At 43.6% G+C, this 13,571-nt stretch overlaps 1 protein-coding gene across 1 annotated transcript in view; it reads left to right on the top strand.

Moving 5' to 3' along the window:
- Positions 1-13,571, top strand: part of LOC144499283 (SH3 and multiple ankyrin repeat domains protein 2-like) — a 427,127-nt gene that overhangs the window by 393,776 nt on the left and 19,780 nt on the right. Inside the window, exons 7-9 of the mRNA XM_078221398.1 lie at positions 3,737-3,867; positions 6,698-6,809; positions 9,290-11,660. Of these exons, the coding sequence (XP_078077524.1) occupies positions 3,737-3,867; positions 6,698-6,809; positions 9,290-11,660 (2,614 nt within the window). The remainder of the gene's footprint in view (positions 1-3,736; positions 3,868-6,697; positions 6,810-9,289; positions 11,661-13,571) is intronic.

The raw sequence follows: 13,571 nt of genomic DNA on the forward strand, positions 1-13,571 counted from the left end.
TAACACAGCTTTATGAAATTATTCCACTGAAATAATCCCGCTGGGTGTTGGAATTATTTATCCAATTTAACAGAATCAGCTGGTTCTAACTTAACCTGTTTTTAAAAATTTTCATTTATATAGAACCTTTCCTGACCTTGACTCTTGTGAGGTTGTCAGATTTCACTGGCCACGTTGCCCCAAAGGGCCGACATATCTGCTGCTCCAAACAAATAGCACAGAAGAGATGTTTGACATTGTACACAAGACCTCAAAGTACTGCTGCAGAGAGGTTTGAAAGCTATAGTTTCATAACCAGGTACTGGAAAGCATGCCGTTAAGTTTTAAACTGGAAGCAGATTAAATGTTATCCTTAGCATATTGATATATGCATATCAGGGCAGCACGGTGTCACAGTGGTTAGCATTGCTGCCTCACCGCACCAGGGACCTGAGTTCAATTCCAACCTTGGGTCACTTCCTGTGTGGAGTTTGCATATTCTCCCCCGTGTCTGCGTGGGTTTCCTCCAGGTGCTCCGTTTCCTCCCACACTCCAAAGATATACAGGTTGGATGGATTGACCATGCTAAGTTTCCCCCTTAGTGTCCAGAGATATGTGGGTTGGGGGAGAAGGTAGCAGGGTAAATACGTGAGGTTACGGGAATGGGGCCTGGGTGGAATGCTCTGTCGGAGAATGGGTGCAGACTCAATGGGCCAAATGGCCTCCTACAGCACTGTAGAGATTCTGTGATTCTATTCTGTGATATGGAGAACTGTCTACCAAAGATAACTTTTGTGGCCTTTTCTTTTGTGAAACTGTAGTATCCCCTGAACCTCCTAATGCCTTTGTGTAAATGCTAGCTGGTCCAATGCTCTTGTTGGTATCCTAAATTGCACCAAACGTAACTAAATTTCATCCGGCAGCCCTGTGCTCGCTGGTTTCCATTGACTCATCAGTGTCTTCATTTTAAAATTCTCCCCCTTGTATTCAACTGCCTCTTCCTTGCCCCTTCTCTCTCTCGGGGAAAAGGGGTTTTATGACTATCTTAAATTATCTCTTACCACTGTGCCCTTTTCATTGGCTTCAATGCTTTTATTTTGCTGTCAGTTCAAGAAATATTATTTTACTAAGATGTCATTGTCACCCAGTTTCAGCATTGTGCTTGAGAACTTGCAACATTCCCCATTCAGATATAAATAACCCTGTGCCCAATGGTTTTCAGACATTCAGTCAGGTCTTCATATCAATATGCAAAGGATAATATTTCACCCGTCCCCCAGTTTAAAACTTAACTGCACACTTTTCAGTACCTGGTTATAAAGCTAGAGGTTTCAAACATCTCTGCAGTACTTTCAGAGATCCTGTGTACAATGTCACACATCTTCTGTTCTGTGCTATTCATTTGGAACAGCAAATATGACGGCCCTTTGGGGTAATGTGACCAGTGAAATCTGACGACCTTGCAGAGCCGTTAACAGCTGAAGCAGTTTAAGAGCCTGGCCAAAGCTCTAAGTGGCTGAGAATTGAAATTCATGAATCGGGTCAGGCTCTAGGTGCTACAGTTTACAATCCCAATCCCTCCATACCTCAGCAGATATTGGACTATGTCAAGAAATATATAAATCCGAATAATTTGTCATTAAAATTACATACTCTGGAGCAAATTGAATCAATGAATCTATCATAATTTAGATTTCCGCACTCCATGTTCCTGATCTTTGGTCAAAATCTATTTTAATTTTTTGCTAAAGTAACACAATTGTATTTAAATGGTGTATGATGGAAATGATTATACTCTAATTCGGTGTGAAAATTGTTTTACGAAATACAATAAGGTGGAGCAATCTAGGCTGGGTGATGACTGAAGCACAGGCTGCTTTCTATTTGTTGCCAATGTATAACGCTAATGTACATTTTATAAAATTGTACCTTGCTGTATATCGTATTAAGCTTGCTTCATGAACTCTTCCGTTTTACCTGAAACTAAGGAGAAGATCGAAGTCTATACCAACACTGCAGCAAAGCGACAGCTGATATTTTTTCACCATGTCAGTTTTTATTTTCCAAAATGTTGCCAAGGTTTTTCATGTTAAAATCAAAGCAAAGGCGAGTCAAATTAGGAAATAAGTCTCTTAAAAAGGGTTTGAATTATCCTCGTTTGCACTCCAGTGGAATGGAGGTTGGGCACGTTGAAAGATGGACTGTTGACTTACTACTGAGTTGGCCCATGTGTTTTTGGAGAAAAACACCTGACATTTTATGGTCCCTTTAAGAACTAGGATTTGATTTTGTGGTTTTGGGGAAAAAAAACACAGCTGGGTTCCAGTAAATGATCATGTGACCAGGTTGCCTGGGAAGTGAAAAATAGCCCAAAAAAAGTCAAGTTAATTGTGGGGTAGAATAGGTTTCTTGGGGCCATTCTTGATTTAAGCAATTTAGTTGGGAGTTTAAAACAAGCTGCACTGAAGGAAACACCTCTTTCAGCGAAATTTAATCAAAATTCTGAGTTTTGGCAAAGAGTTTAAAAACTTTTGTTAGTTGAAGGACTCTGCCAGCAGAGAGTTGAATTTCTGGTATAGGTAAACTGAAGAGCGAGAGTGAATTTCGGATAAAAACTCCATAGTTAAAGACTATTAGAACTGAGAAATTTCTCGCCCAAGGTGGCTATACTTGGACATCCCTGGTGGCTATTGTTGAGCAGGGAGTTTGCACCTTGGAATGGTTGGAGATGATATAAAGGGACAACCTTAAACCCAGCTTATGCAGAAGTCATTGGCAGAATACCCAGTCCAAAGAGTTATTCTTCCAAGTTTTGATAGGTATCTGAATTGAGAGTTTTGGAGCATAGATCCAATAGGTATAGAAGGGAAGTGGAGTTAAGACATTAGATTTAGATTGTAAGTAATCATGTTTATCATATTTTTATTAACTTTAATATAACAGACTATTTAAAATGGAGTGTAATTATTATGGTTCATGTTTTTTGATTTGTGTGTAGTAATTTTTTTATATTTAAACTGTGAACCTTGTGGCTACATTCTTCTAGTAAATAGATGGTTCTTCAGATTGTTTAAAATAAAATGCTACTTGGCCCGACCGAGATCGTAATACTGACAGCCTGCTTCATGCTTATGGCCTGCACCATATTTCACCCAAAATATTCCTTTCTGTTGTAAAGGTTAATGAATATTAACCCTATTTATTCAGGAATTGTCGTAGCTCATCCAATAACTATCTACATTTGAATTCTGGTGGTTTTTTAAAAAAGCAGCTGGATTCTACTAAATGATCATGGGACCAGGTTGCTTGGGAGATGAGAAATAGCGAAACAAAATGGTCAACTTGGTTGAAGATGTTCTCGAGTATAGGCATACAGTGTATCTTTGGAGTTCTCCTGATGCTGCCTTTTTTACTGTGCCTAAGATTATATGAATGCAAAGTATTCTTGTTTTCTAAACCCTTCTTTTCATCTCTACATTACTATAGATCTTGATCCATCACATTTAGAGGGTTTGAAGAGGAGGACTGCTTTTCAAACCACACTAAGTAAAAACAAAGATCACTGCATCCACAAATTGACAGTGCATGTATTTTGTGCAGTAGCGACTTTCTGACTGCGTTGAATTTAACTATGCAGCAAGGTCTCGTGTGCATGAATGTTGTCCCAGTTTTGTGTCCAGTTTGTAGAGTTGTTTCCTCTGTTTTCCTTGGTGAATGTTTGTGAGCTGGGAACAAACTGTGCTCTTGTGTTCCGCAGACAAACTCGATGAAATCGTGTCGAATCCCAAACAGTCAAGGGCTGCAGAAAATGTGACCGTGGACTCGAGAGTTGCAACCATCAAACAGCGTCCTTCGAGCAGATGCTTCCCTCCCACTGCAGATGCAAATGTGAGTAAACAAACTCAATAGAATCTTTAGAAATTTAAGATGTGCAAGGATGCCATTCGGCCCATTGTATCGATGGCAGGCGGGGAGGGGGGTGTGGGGAAGAGTTATACGACCTAATCCCTTTTTCCAGCTATTGATTTGCGGTCCTTTGCATATCCAAGATTTTTTTAGAATGTGATTCTTTTAAAACATTTGCTTCAAAGTTCCTGCAGTTTGCTTTGGCAAATCTGAAGGCAACATATGAAATCAAGACCGTTTTTTAATTTGCATAACAAGGCTTCGGCGTTCCTGACAGACGTTTGGCAAAGTAGTTTTGCCTCATGGAGCTGGTTATGCCAAAAGGTAACCCAATCAGTCCAAATGTTGGTCTGAGTCCAATGAGGAAAGAGTCCAGCGGTTAATGAAATCCTCAACATGATGAAGGCAGCCATGAAGTTTCAAATCTCAAACAGCAATGGAGTTCTGATCCAAGAGTAGGAGGGTTTAGGCATAGTCAGCAAAGCAAATATAACCTTTGATGTAAAGCCACAGCATTTCTGTGTCTTGTCTAATCACAACCTACTTCCGCTTTCCTCCAAACAGCAAACCTTTATTGTATTCTTTAAAAAGAGCAATGATTGTTCTTTTGAGAAGACTTGATCCTTTCCTAGTGTTAATTTGGTTTGATTATCAGGGAAGAATTATGTTGGGATCTTATATTCCCAATGGTGAGGGAGTCCAGAACTAAGGGTCATAGTTTGAAGGTAAGGAGTAAACCTTTTAGGACTGAGATGAGGAGAAATTTCTTCACCCAGAGGGTGGTGGATGTGTGGAATTCACTACCACAGAATGTAGTTGAGGTCAAAACTTTGTCTGATTTCAAGAAGAAGTTAGATATAGCTCTTGGGGCTAAAGAGATCAAGGGATATGGGAGGAAGGGGGGATCAAGATATTGAATTTGCCATGATCAAAATGAATGGTGGAGCAGGCTCGAAGGGCCGAATGGCCTACTCCTCCTATGTTTCTATCTTCTGAATCCAGCCGAATACTATTTCTTTCCAAAGATAACTGCATGTGAGCCTGAATGATCATCTGCAGAGGCAGTGACTAGCAATAACGAAGGGTTTAAGCCCATGATTTCAATGATGGCAACTTAAGAATTCATTTGACTCTCAAATTTAGGCTCCTGCTGAAGCTGCCTCTGTTTCTTCCTGCTCCTCTTCCCACATTGCGGGCTGCAGAACAGAGGAAGCAACCTTTCCCGAACTTACTCCACCTCCTCCCTGAAACTCTAGCTGCTCGCTTGACCTCCTCCCACTCTACCTCTTGAACATTTATCTCTGGCAAGCTTAACGTTCATTGCTTTCCCACTGCATGATCAGCACTCAGGTTAGAGTCACTATCCTGTGATCATAACATCCCAATAGGAGAAAACAATATTCTTATTTCCCAGTTTTTACTGGCGTTCCATTTTAAGAAACTGCCAAGGGTTGTGAATGAAGCTCAGTCCATCATGCAAACCAGCCTCCCATCCATTGACTCTGTCTACACTTCCCCACTGCCTCGGAACAGCAGCCAGCATAATCACGCACCCCGGACATACTCTCTTCCGCCACCTTCCGTTGGGGAAAAGGTACAAAAGTCTGAGTCACTGACTCAAAAACCACCTCTTCCCTGCTGCCATCAGACTTTTGAATGGACCTACCTCGCATTAAGTTGATCTTTCTCTACATCCTAGCTATGACTGTAACACTACATTCTGCACTCTCTCCTTTCCTTCTCTATGGTATGCCTTGTCTGTATACCGAGCAAGAAACAATACTTTTCACTGTATACTAATACATGTGACAATAAATCGGATTGAAAGGTATACAAGACCAGTTTCATTCAGTATTCTTATTTCCACATTTATTTTTCCCTTCTGGGATGTCACCTTTACTTGTCCTCCTGTAGCGCTGCACAGCCTCTGACAAGGTTGACTGCTCTCTGGTGCTGCTCCCTCATGATTCCATTGCTGTCTCTTCCGATATAGCCAGCGCGCCATCTTCAATAATTTCTCCACCTACATCTGCATGATTATCATAGAAATCATAGAAACTCTACAGTGCAGAAGGAGGCCATTTGGCCCATCGAGTCTGCACCGACAACATTCCCACCCAGGCCCTACCCCCATAACCCTACATATTTTACCCACTAATCCCTCTAACCTACGCATCTCAGGACACTAAGGGGCAATTTTATCATGGCCAATCAACCTAACCCGCACATCTTTGGACTGTGGGAGGAAACCGGAGCACCCGGAGGAAACCCACGCAGACACGAGGAGAATGTGCAAACTCCACATCATTCCACACTTCCACCGTTTGCTCTCCAGTCATTCCTCGACCACATACTGGGGGAGGGGAGGTGCTGCTGACCAGCTCATGACGTGACTCCCAGCGGGAAATGAGACTCAACCTGGCTATGTTGGGAATAGCTGGACGGAAACGGAAATCTTCCCTGGAATGTCTCTTGGTATGCTCCCGTGTCAGAAGGTCGGGGACGGACAACATTTCCCTACACCTCTGCACCCATCTCTGCCCAGCCCTCGCCTCCCCATGCCCGGGCTGGGGGCTCCCAGTCTGATTATTTTGGTCAGTAAGATGAGCCTCTATACAGTAGCAGCCATGGGCCTCAGTGGAGCATCTCATGCGGTCTACGTAGAAAAATAGCAGCATGTGTAGGAACATAGGAATTAGGAGCAGAAGTAGGCAAATCAACCCTTCGAGCCTGCTCCGCCATTCAATCAGAGCATGTGTGACAATGTATTGTGTGACATTCGGGTAACTAACCTTTACTTTCTTATTTCTAGTCAATCTATGAACGGCAGGGCATTGCTGTAATGCCTCCTACAGTCCCAGGGAGCCATAACAGCCCCTACCTAGAAATACCACGAGGAACAATGCGTAGACAGAAATCCATAGGTAACGTGGCAGTATTTCTGTTTGTACCGAGCTGAGCAAAATTGTTTGCTTGTGGCTTATTTGTTTATGATGCGCATGTGAGTTTGTGAAGCAGAGTTGTACACAATTTATCAAATTTTTCATGCCCAAATTCCCCAGGAGGAAGCCTGTTCTGAGTACGTGTTTTTTTTTAAATCGCCTTGCATAAATTTTCAGTCTGTTGTTTGGGAAATCAGCTCAGTTTTTTTTAATTCATTTGTTGCTGGCTGGCCAGCATTTGTTGCCCATCCCTTGGAAGGCAGTTGAGAGTCAACCACATTGCAGTAGCTCTGGAGTCGCATGTCGGCCAGACCGGGTAAGGACAGCAGATTTCCATTCCTAAAGGACATTAGTGAACCAGATCGATTGTTTCGACAATCAGAATCCTACAGTGCAGAAGGGGGCCTTTCGGCCCGTTGAGTCTGCACTGACCACAATCCCACCCAGGCCCTATCCCATGGCCCCATGCATTTACCCTAGCTGGTCCCCGCGACACTAAGGGGCAATTTAGCATAGCCAATCCACCTAACCCGCACATCTTTGGACTGTGGGAGGAAACCGGAGCACCCGGAGGAAACCCACGCAGACACGGGGAGAATGTGCAAACTCCACACAGACAGTGACCCAAGCCGGGAATCGAACCCGGGTCCCTGGAGCTGTGAAGCAGCAGTGCTAACCACTGTGCTACCGTGCCGCCCTGACAGTGGTTTCATGGTCATCAGTAGATTCTTCATTCCAGATTTTTTTTGTTTAGAATTTAAATTCCACCATCTGCCGTGGCGGGATTCGAAACCAGGTCCTCAGAACCTTAGCTGAATTTCTGGATTAATAAATCTCGGGCTAATACCACTAGGCCACTACCTTCCCTTGGTTTTGACCAAATATCAGTGATTCACAGCAGCTATGACTGAATGCCAGCAGCCGATGAATGACCCCTGTGTCGAATCTTGCATATCGAATACACATTTATGTTTGCATCTCTACAACAAAATTTAAAGGAATGATTTCTGAGAGCCAGTTAATGAAAGGTTCTAATCTAGAACAGATTACAGGTCCACCAATTTTCACAAAAATATGTACACTTTTCATTAGTCCAGTAAAAGGAAGATTGCTGATTCACTTTGCATGTTTGTTCAGCTATGGGTCTTAGAGTGTGTTTTTCAGCAACATTTAGGTTTTTTAAGTTAGCTTATTTTGTTTATTAGTGTCACAAGTAGGCTTACATTAACCCTTCAATAAAGTTACTGTGAAAATCCCCTAGTCGCCACACTCCGGTGCCTGTTCGGGTCAATGCACCTAACCAGCATGTCTTTCGGACTGTGGGAGGAAACCGGACCCACCCAAAGGAAACCCACAAAGACACGGGGAGAACGTGCAGCCTCCGCACAGACAGTGATCCAAGCTGGGAATCGAACCCGGGTCCCTGGAGCTGTGAGACAGCAGTGCTAACCACTGCCACCGTGCTGCCCCATTACTACAACCAGTCCAACTTAGACCCATTCGGAGCCTTTGCTTTGACCTCAGAATCATAGAACCCCCAGTGTGTGGAAAGAGGCCAATCGGCCCATCGAGACTGCACCAACGACAATCCCATCCAGGTCCCATCTCCGTAACCCCACGTATTTACCCTGCTAATTCCCCTGACACTCTCCTGTATGGCTTTGGACTGTGGGAGGAAACCGGAGCTTCCGGAGGAAACTCACGCGCAGATGGAGTGAATGAGAATTGAACCCAGGTCCCTGGCGCTATAAGGCAGCAGTGCTAGCCACTGTGCCGACCTTCTTTGACACCGCATTCAGGACTATGAATAAAATTAGTGATAGCCCGAATATTTTTTTTAATTCATTCATGGGACATGGGCGTCACTGGCTGGCCAGCATTTATTGCCCATCTCGTGTTGCCCTTATTCGGAGGGCAACTGAGAGTCAACCACATTGCTGAGGCTTTGGGTTCACATGCAGGCCAGACCAGGTAAGGATGGCAAATTTCCTTCCCTAAAGGACATTCGTGAACCAGATAAGTTTTTCCAACAATCAGCAATGGTTTCATGGTCATCAGTAGATTCTTAATTCCAGATATTTATTATTGAATTCAAATTCCACTACCTGCCATGGCAGGATTTGAACCCGGGTCCCCAGAACACTAGCTGAGCTTCTGGATTAACAATCTAGCGATCATACCAACTAGGCCATCGCTTCCCCCGTGTGTGTGTTAAAACAATAGATCTTCATGAATGGACAGGAGGATAGTGGTGCTGATCTCCACATCCAGATACTCGGTATGGATATCTGTTGGACAGATCGCTTTTGGACGGAATCGTAAGATTTTCCCCAAAAAATCGTCAATTTTACACACTTGGCTGCTTGTTTTCTGAAAGAAATTCAATTCAATTCTGTGTGAAAGAAATGTAAGTATTCATTTGTCAAATCGATCTTAATTTGGAGTTTTTCTTTCCTGTGCAGGTATGTTAGAAGAAGAGAAACAGTTCTTGGCTCCTCCTCTTCTAAAGTTTACCAGAAGTTTGTCAATGCCCGACACTGCTGAAGACATCCCACCTCCCCCATCAGTTTCTCCTCCTTCACCCCCTTATAATGCACCCAAACTGTCCACTCCGCGGAGTTACGGTACAATAAGGCCTGGCTTCAATCACAACTCCGGGTTAAGAACACACAATTCCAACAGGCCAGACAGCACGGGAACAATGGTCACGGATCGACAGAAGAAAGCAATGTACTACCGGCAAGATTCCCAACAGTATTCCTTGGATTCTGAAGACCAATACAAGCCGAATGTTTCGTCCCACCAGACCATGCGAAACAGGAGGAGCAACATGCCGGAGAATCCATATTCGGATGTCGGGAACACGGGGAATAAAGCAGTGTATGTTCCCGCCAAACCAGCCAGAAGAAAAGGTCAGCTGGTGAAACAATCGAAAGTAGAAGACAGTCCAGAGAAAACCTGTTCCATTCCCATCCCCACCATAATCGTCAAAGAACCTTCAACCAGCAGCAGTGGCAAAAGCAGCCAAGGGAGCAGCATGGAAATTGACACCCAGGCTTCAGAACACCAAGTTCACCTTAGGCCCGATGATGGCTTCTGCAACCCTTTTGCAGCAGCGATTGCTGGGGCAGTGAAGGACAGGGAAAAGCGACTGGAAGCTAAACGCCACTCCCCTGCCTTCCTCTCAACTGATATGGGTGATGAAGATGTCGGACTCCTGCCAAATTCACGGTTGAGGCAATCCAAGTCCATTGACGAAGGGATGTTCAGTAATGAAGAGCGATACGGTCACCTACTGGTTCCATCATCCAAAGCTAGCACCAATTACAGCAGCGCAGACTCCAGTAATCAAAGAGTGCCAAGTAGCTCAAGGATATTAAACATTGCTTCCAAAAAAGAAGATATTGATTGTAACGCTGGAAATACAAAAGGTTATAGTGCATCAAACATTCCCAATGCTAATAGTAATTATGTCCATCCTGTCACTGGTAAGATATTGGATTCAAACACTCCATTGGCCTTAGTAATGGCTGCAAGAGATCGAACACTGAAAGACCAGCCCTCGCACAACACTAGTAAAGCTGATTCTGGGAAAACTGAACTCTCCAAACCGCTGTACATCGATACCAAGCTGAGGTCAAACGTGGAGACCACAACTTCTGCCTCTGCCTCCACCAAGCCGAGCCAATCTTCCGCAACACTGAGGAAAGAGACCAACGCAAAGCCCACAGCAGACACGAGTAAAGAGAGCAAGAAGAGCGATGAGAAGAAAAACATGGTGAATGATGCCGTAGATACCTCACAGCAGAAGACGCCAGGATTGCTCATGGTGCATTCAGACGGTGGTGCCAAGCCTGACGAAAGCGGGAAAGTGGCAAGTAAAGAAGAGAACTCGCCAGCAAGCGTGGCATCAGAGCAACGGAAAGCTACGGAGAGCACTTCAGCGTCTAAGGAAACCGCCAAAACCATCATAACTGTCAGTTCAGTCGATGATTCCACCGTTTTACCATTCCGCATTCCACCACCTCCATTGGCCTCCATCGACATAGAAGAAGAGTTTCTATTTACTGAACCTTTACCTCCGCCCCTGGAGTTTGCCAATAGTTTTGAGAGCACTGAGGATCCGCCAGCCATTCCATCACTCTCAGATCTGCTGAGGCAGAGCAAAAATGCCACCTGCGCCACTTTGCCATTGCACAGCAGGGAGGCGAGCAACTTGGCTTCAGCTCCTTCCGATGGTAAAAAGCCCGTTGGTAATTCGGATTCCTTGCCCACGAGCTTTGTCCCACCACGCGAGCCTTTTGACAATGTCGTAGATTCAGGGATCGAGGAAGTAGACAGTCGCAGCAACAGTGACCATCACTTGGAAACGACCAGCACCATTTCCACCGTCTCCAGCATCTCCACCTTGTCTTCTGAAGCTGGAGAGAACTTGGATACTTGCACAGTCTATGCAGATGGGCAGATGTTTACCATTGACAAGCCTCCAGTCCCTCCAAAGCCAAAAGTTAAGCCCATCATCAACAAAAATAATGCAATTTACAAAGATGCTTTGATAGAAGAGAATATTGACGGCTTGTTCATGCCACCGCCTGCACCTCCTCCCCCGCCTGGTGGCATCCCACCTGAAACTCTTAAATCTCCACAGCAGAGAACCTCCAAGCTATGGGGCGATGGGCCGGATCTAAAAGTCCCCGCCGCAACCGATGCAAAGGCGAATGTCATTAGCGAATTGAATTCCATACTGCAACAAATGAACAAGGAAAAGGTGCCCAAACCGACAGAGGCCTTGGAATCTCCTTCAGGAACAAGAGGAGCAGCCTACGGAGCAAGGTAATGGCTGAATTAGCCAGATTAATTTTGCCAAAAGGAAGCAATCTGTTATTTCTCTTAAAGTCAAGTGAACCAAGTTATAGATTTCGAGCTTAAACAGCTGAATGGTACTAATTTATTTAAAACAATGTTAGTGGAGCAATATGGAATCCAGGGCACCTGCTAGATGAAGTTGGTATCTTATTGGCCACTTTCCTGATGGACTCATATTTATTTTAAGTTGGTCTTGGCTCCTGGTAAAATCGCAGAGAGAAGTGTTCGATGCAACCACAATAAAGAGTTTACTTTCCAACTCTATGCATTTGGTAAGGAACCTCTCCCACCAATTGAAGATTGCATAGAACAGACAGCGCTAAGACCATTCAGCCATGCTGGCCTATAGAGAACAAGATCAGAAACCCCAGGGTATATTATGAAGCTATACTGGACCCCAGCTGTTTGCTGTTTTGGCATTAATGTGAGGATAGAATGTTTCACTCCAGATGTGATTCCACTGACACGAGGAAACTTTTATCAAAACAAACTCTACTTAACAATACAGTTTAGCTATAACAAAATCAATTAGCTTAGCACTGACCAATTGAACAATACTTAAACATGACAAGATACAAGTCTTAACTGCTAACCTATCCCTATGAGTTCCAATTCGAGCAATATTCCTCTTACAGACTTAAAACCCCTCTTCAAAGTCAGTTAGCAACACACATGCTTATGTGCTTGTTCTTGTTAACAGTCCTAAAGCTTTTAAACACCTGGAGAGGGAGACAAACACCTGCGCTCTGACTGTCCCAAACAGCAGCCTCCAGAGAGAGACAGACAGCTCTTGATTCTTTCAGGACTGGGCAGAAAACTGATCTGTTTTAAAACAACAGAAATTCTATCTTCCCTGCAAGCTTAGCTCCTCCTATTAGCACATGACTGTGACTCTTTTCAACCAACCTAATCAAAACCCTACTTTGAAACCCTGAGGGAACCCCAAGTAAACACAAATGCATTAACTCTTTTTAGCTAAAACATGCCATAAGCTAAAATCAGTAATTATCTTGCAATCTCAACATTTGAGCTGCCTGTTGCCCAGACAATCCAGCACCGTGTAAAACAGAGCTGTATTTTAAACATACCCCTCAGAAGAAACATTTTGAAAATGTTTAAAGGGACAGTATCATCACAGTGTTTATGCTTCGCAACCTACTTCACAGAATCACGGAATTGTTACGGTGCAGAAGGAGGCCATTTGGCCCATCGTGTCTGCACTGTTTTATTTTGGCTTTCTTTGGTTTTAGATGCAAGTTTCATTTACAAAAACAGAAAATGCAAGGATCCTCAAACAGGTTTCCATTGTTTAAAAAAAGAAAATCAGCATATGGAAGTTGCTCATGTCTTTCATATTTCTTTGCATACAAATATTGAATAGATAGTCCCATTTCTCTGATAGAGAGCTTTGCCTTTATATTTTACACACAGTCAGAAATTTTGAAGTGACCTGAAGTACAATGAAATGATTCGATCCGATGGGCAAACAGTTATTAGAGCTTATATGCAAGTGGTCTCTTTAAAATGTCCCATTCACAACGTATTTAGAATGTATCAATGATATCCAAGATCACTTTACATTCCTTAATGATGTCAGCACATTAGGGGCCGGATTCTCCAACCTTGCCCGTAGCTGGGATTCTCCGACCCTGCTGCAGTGAATGGAGTTTAGGCTGAGCGCCAAATTCCCTGTTCCCGCTGGCACCAGTGACAGGGCATGAACAGCTGGAGAATTCCAACCTATGTGTAGAGGACACTTCATTCATTTTAAGATTCTCAATTATTCCAGGAATGCTATTTAAATATCATACTAAATGCTTGATGAAATCTCTATTAAGTTTCTCTTAACCTTTTTTAGATTTTTATTTACGAGAATAG

This window comes from Mustelus asterias, chromosome 9 (genome assembly GCF_964213995.1).
Source record: "Mustelus asterias chromosome 9, sMusAst1.hap1.1, whole genome shotgun sequence".
Taxonomy (NCBI): Eukaryota; Metazoa; Chordata; class Chondrichthyes; order Carcharhiniformes; family Triakidae; genus Mustelus; species Mustelus asterias.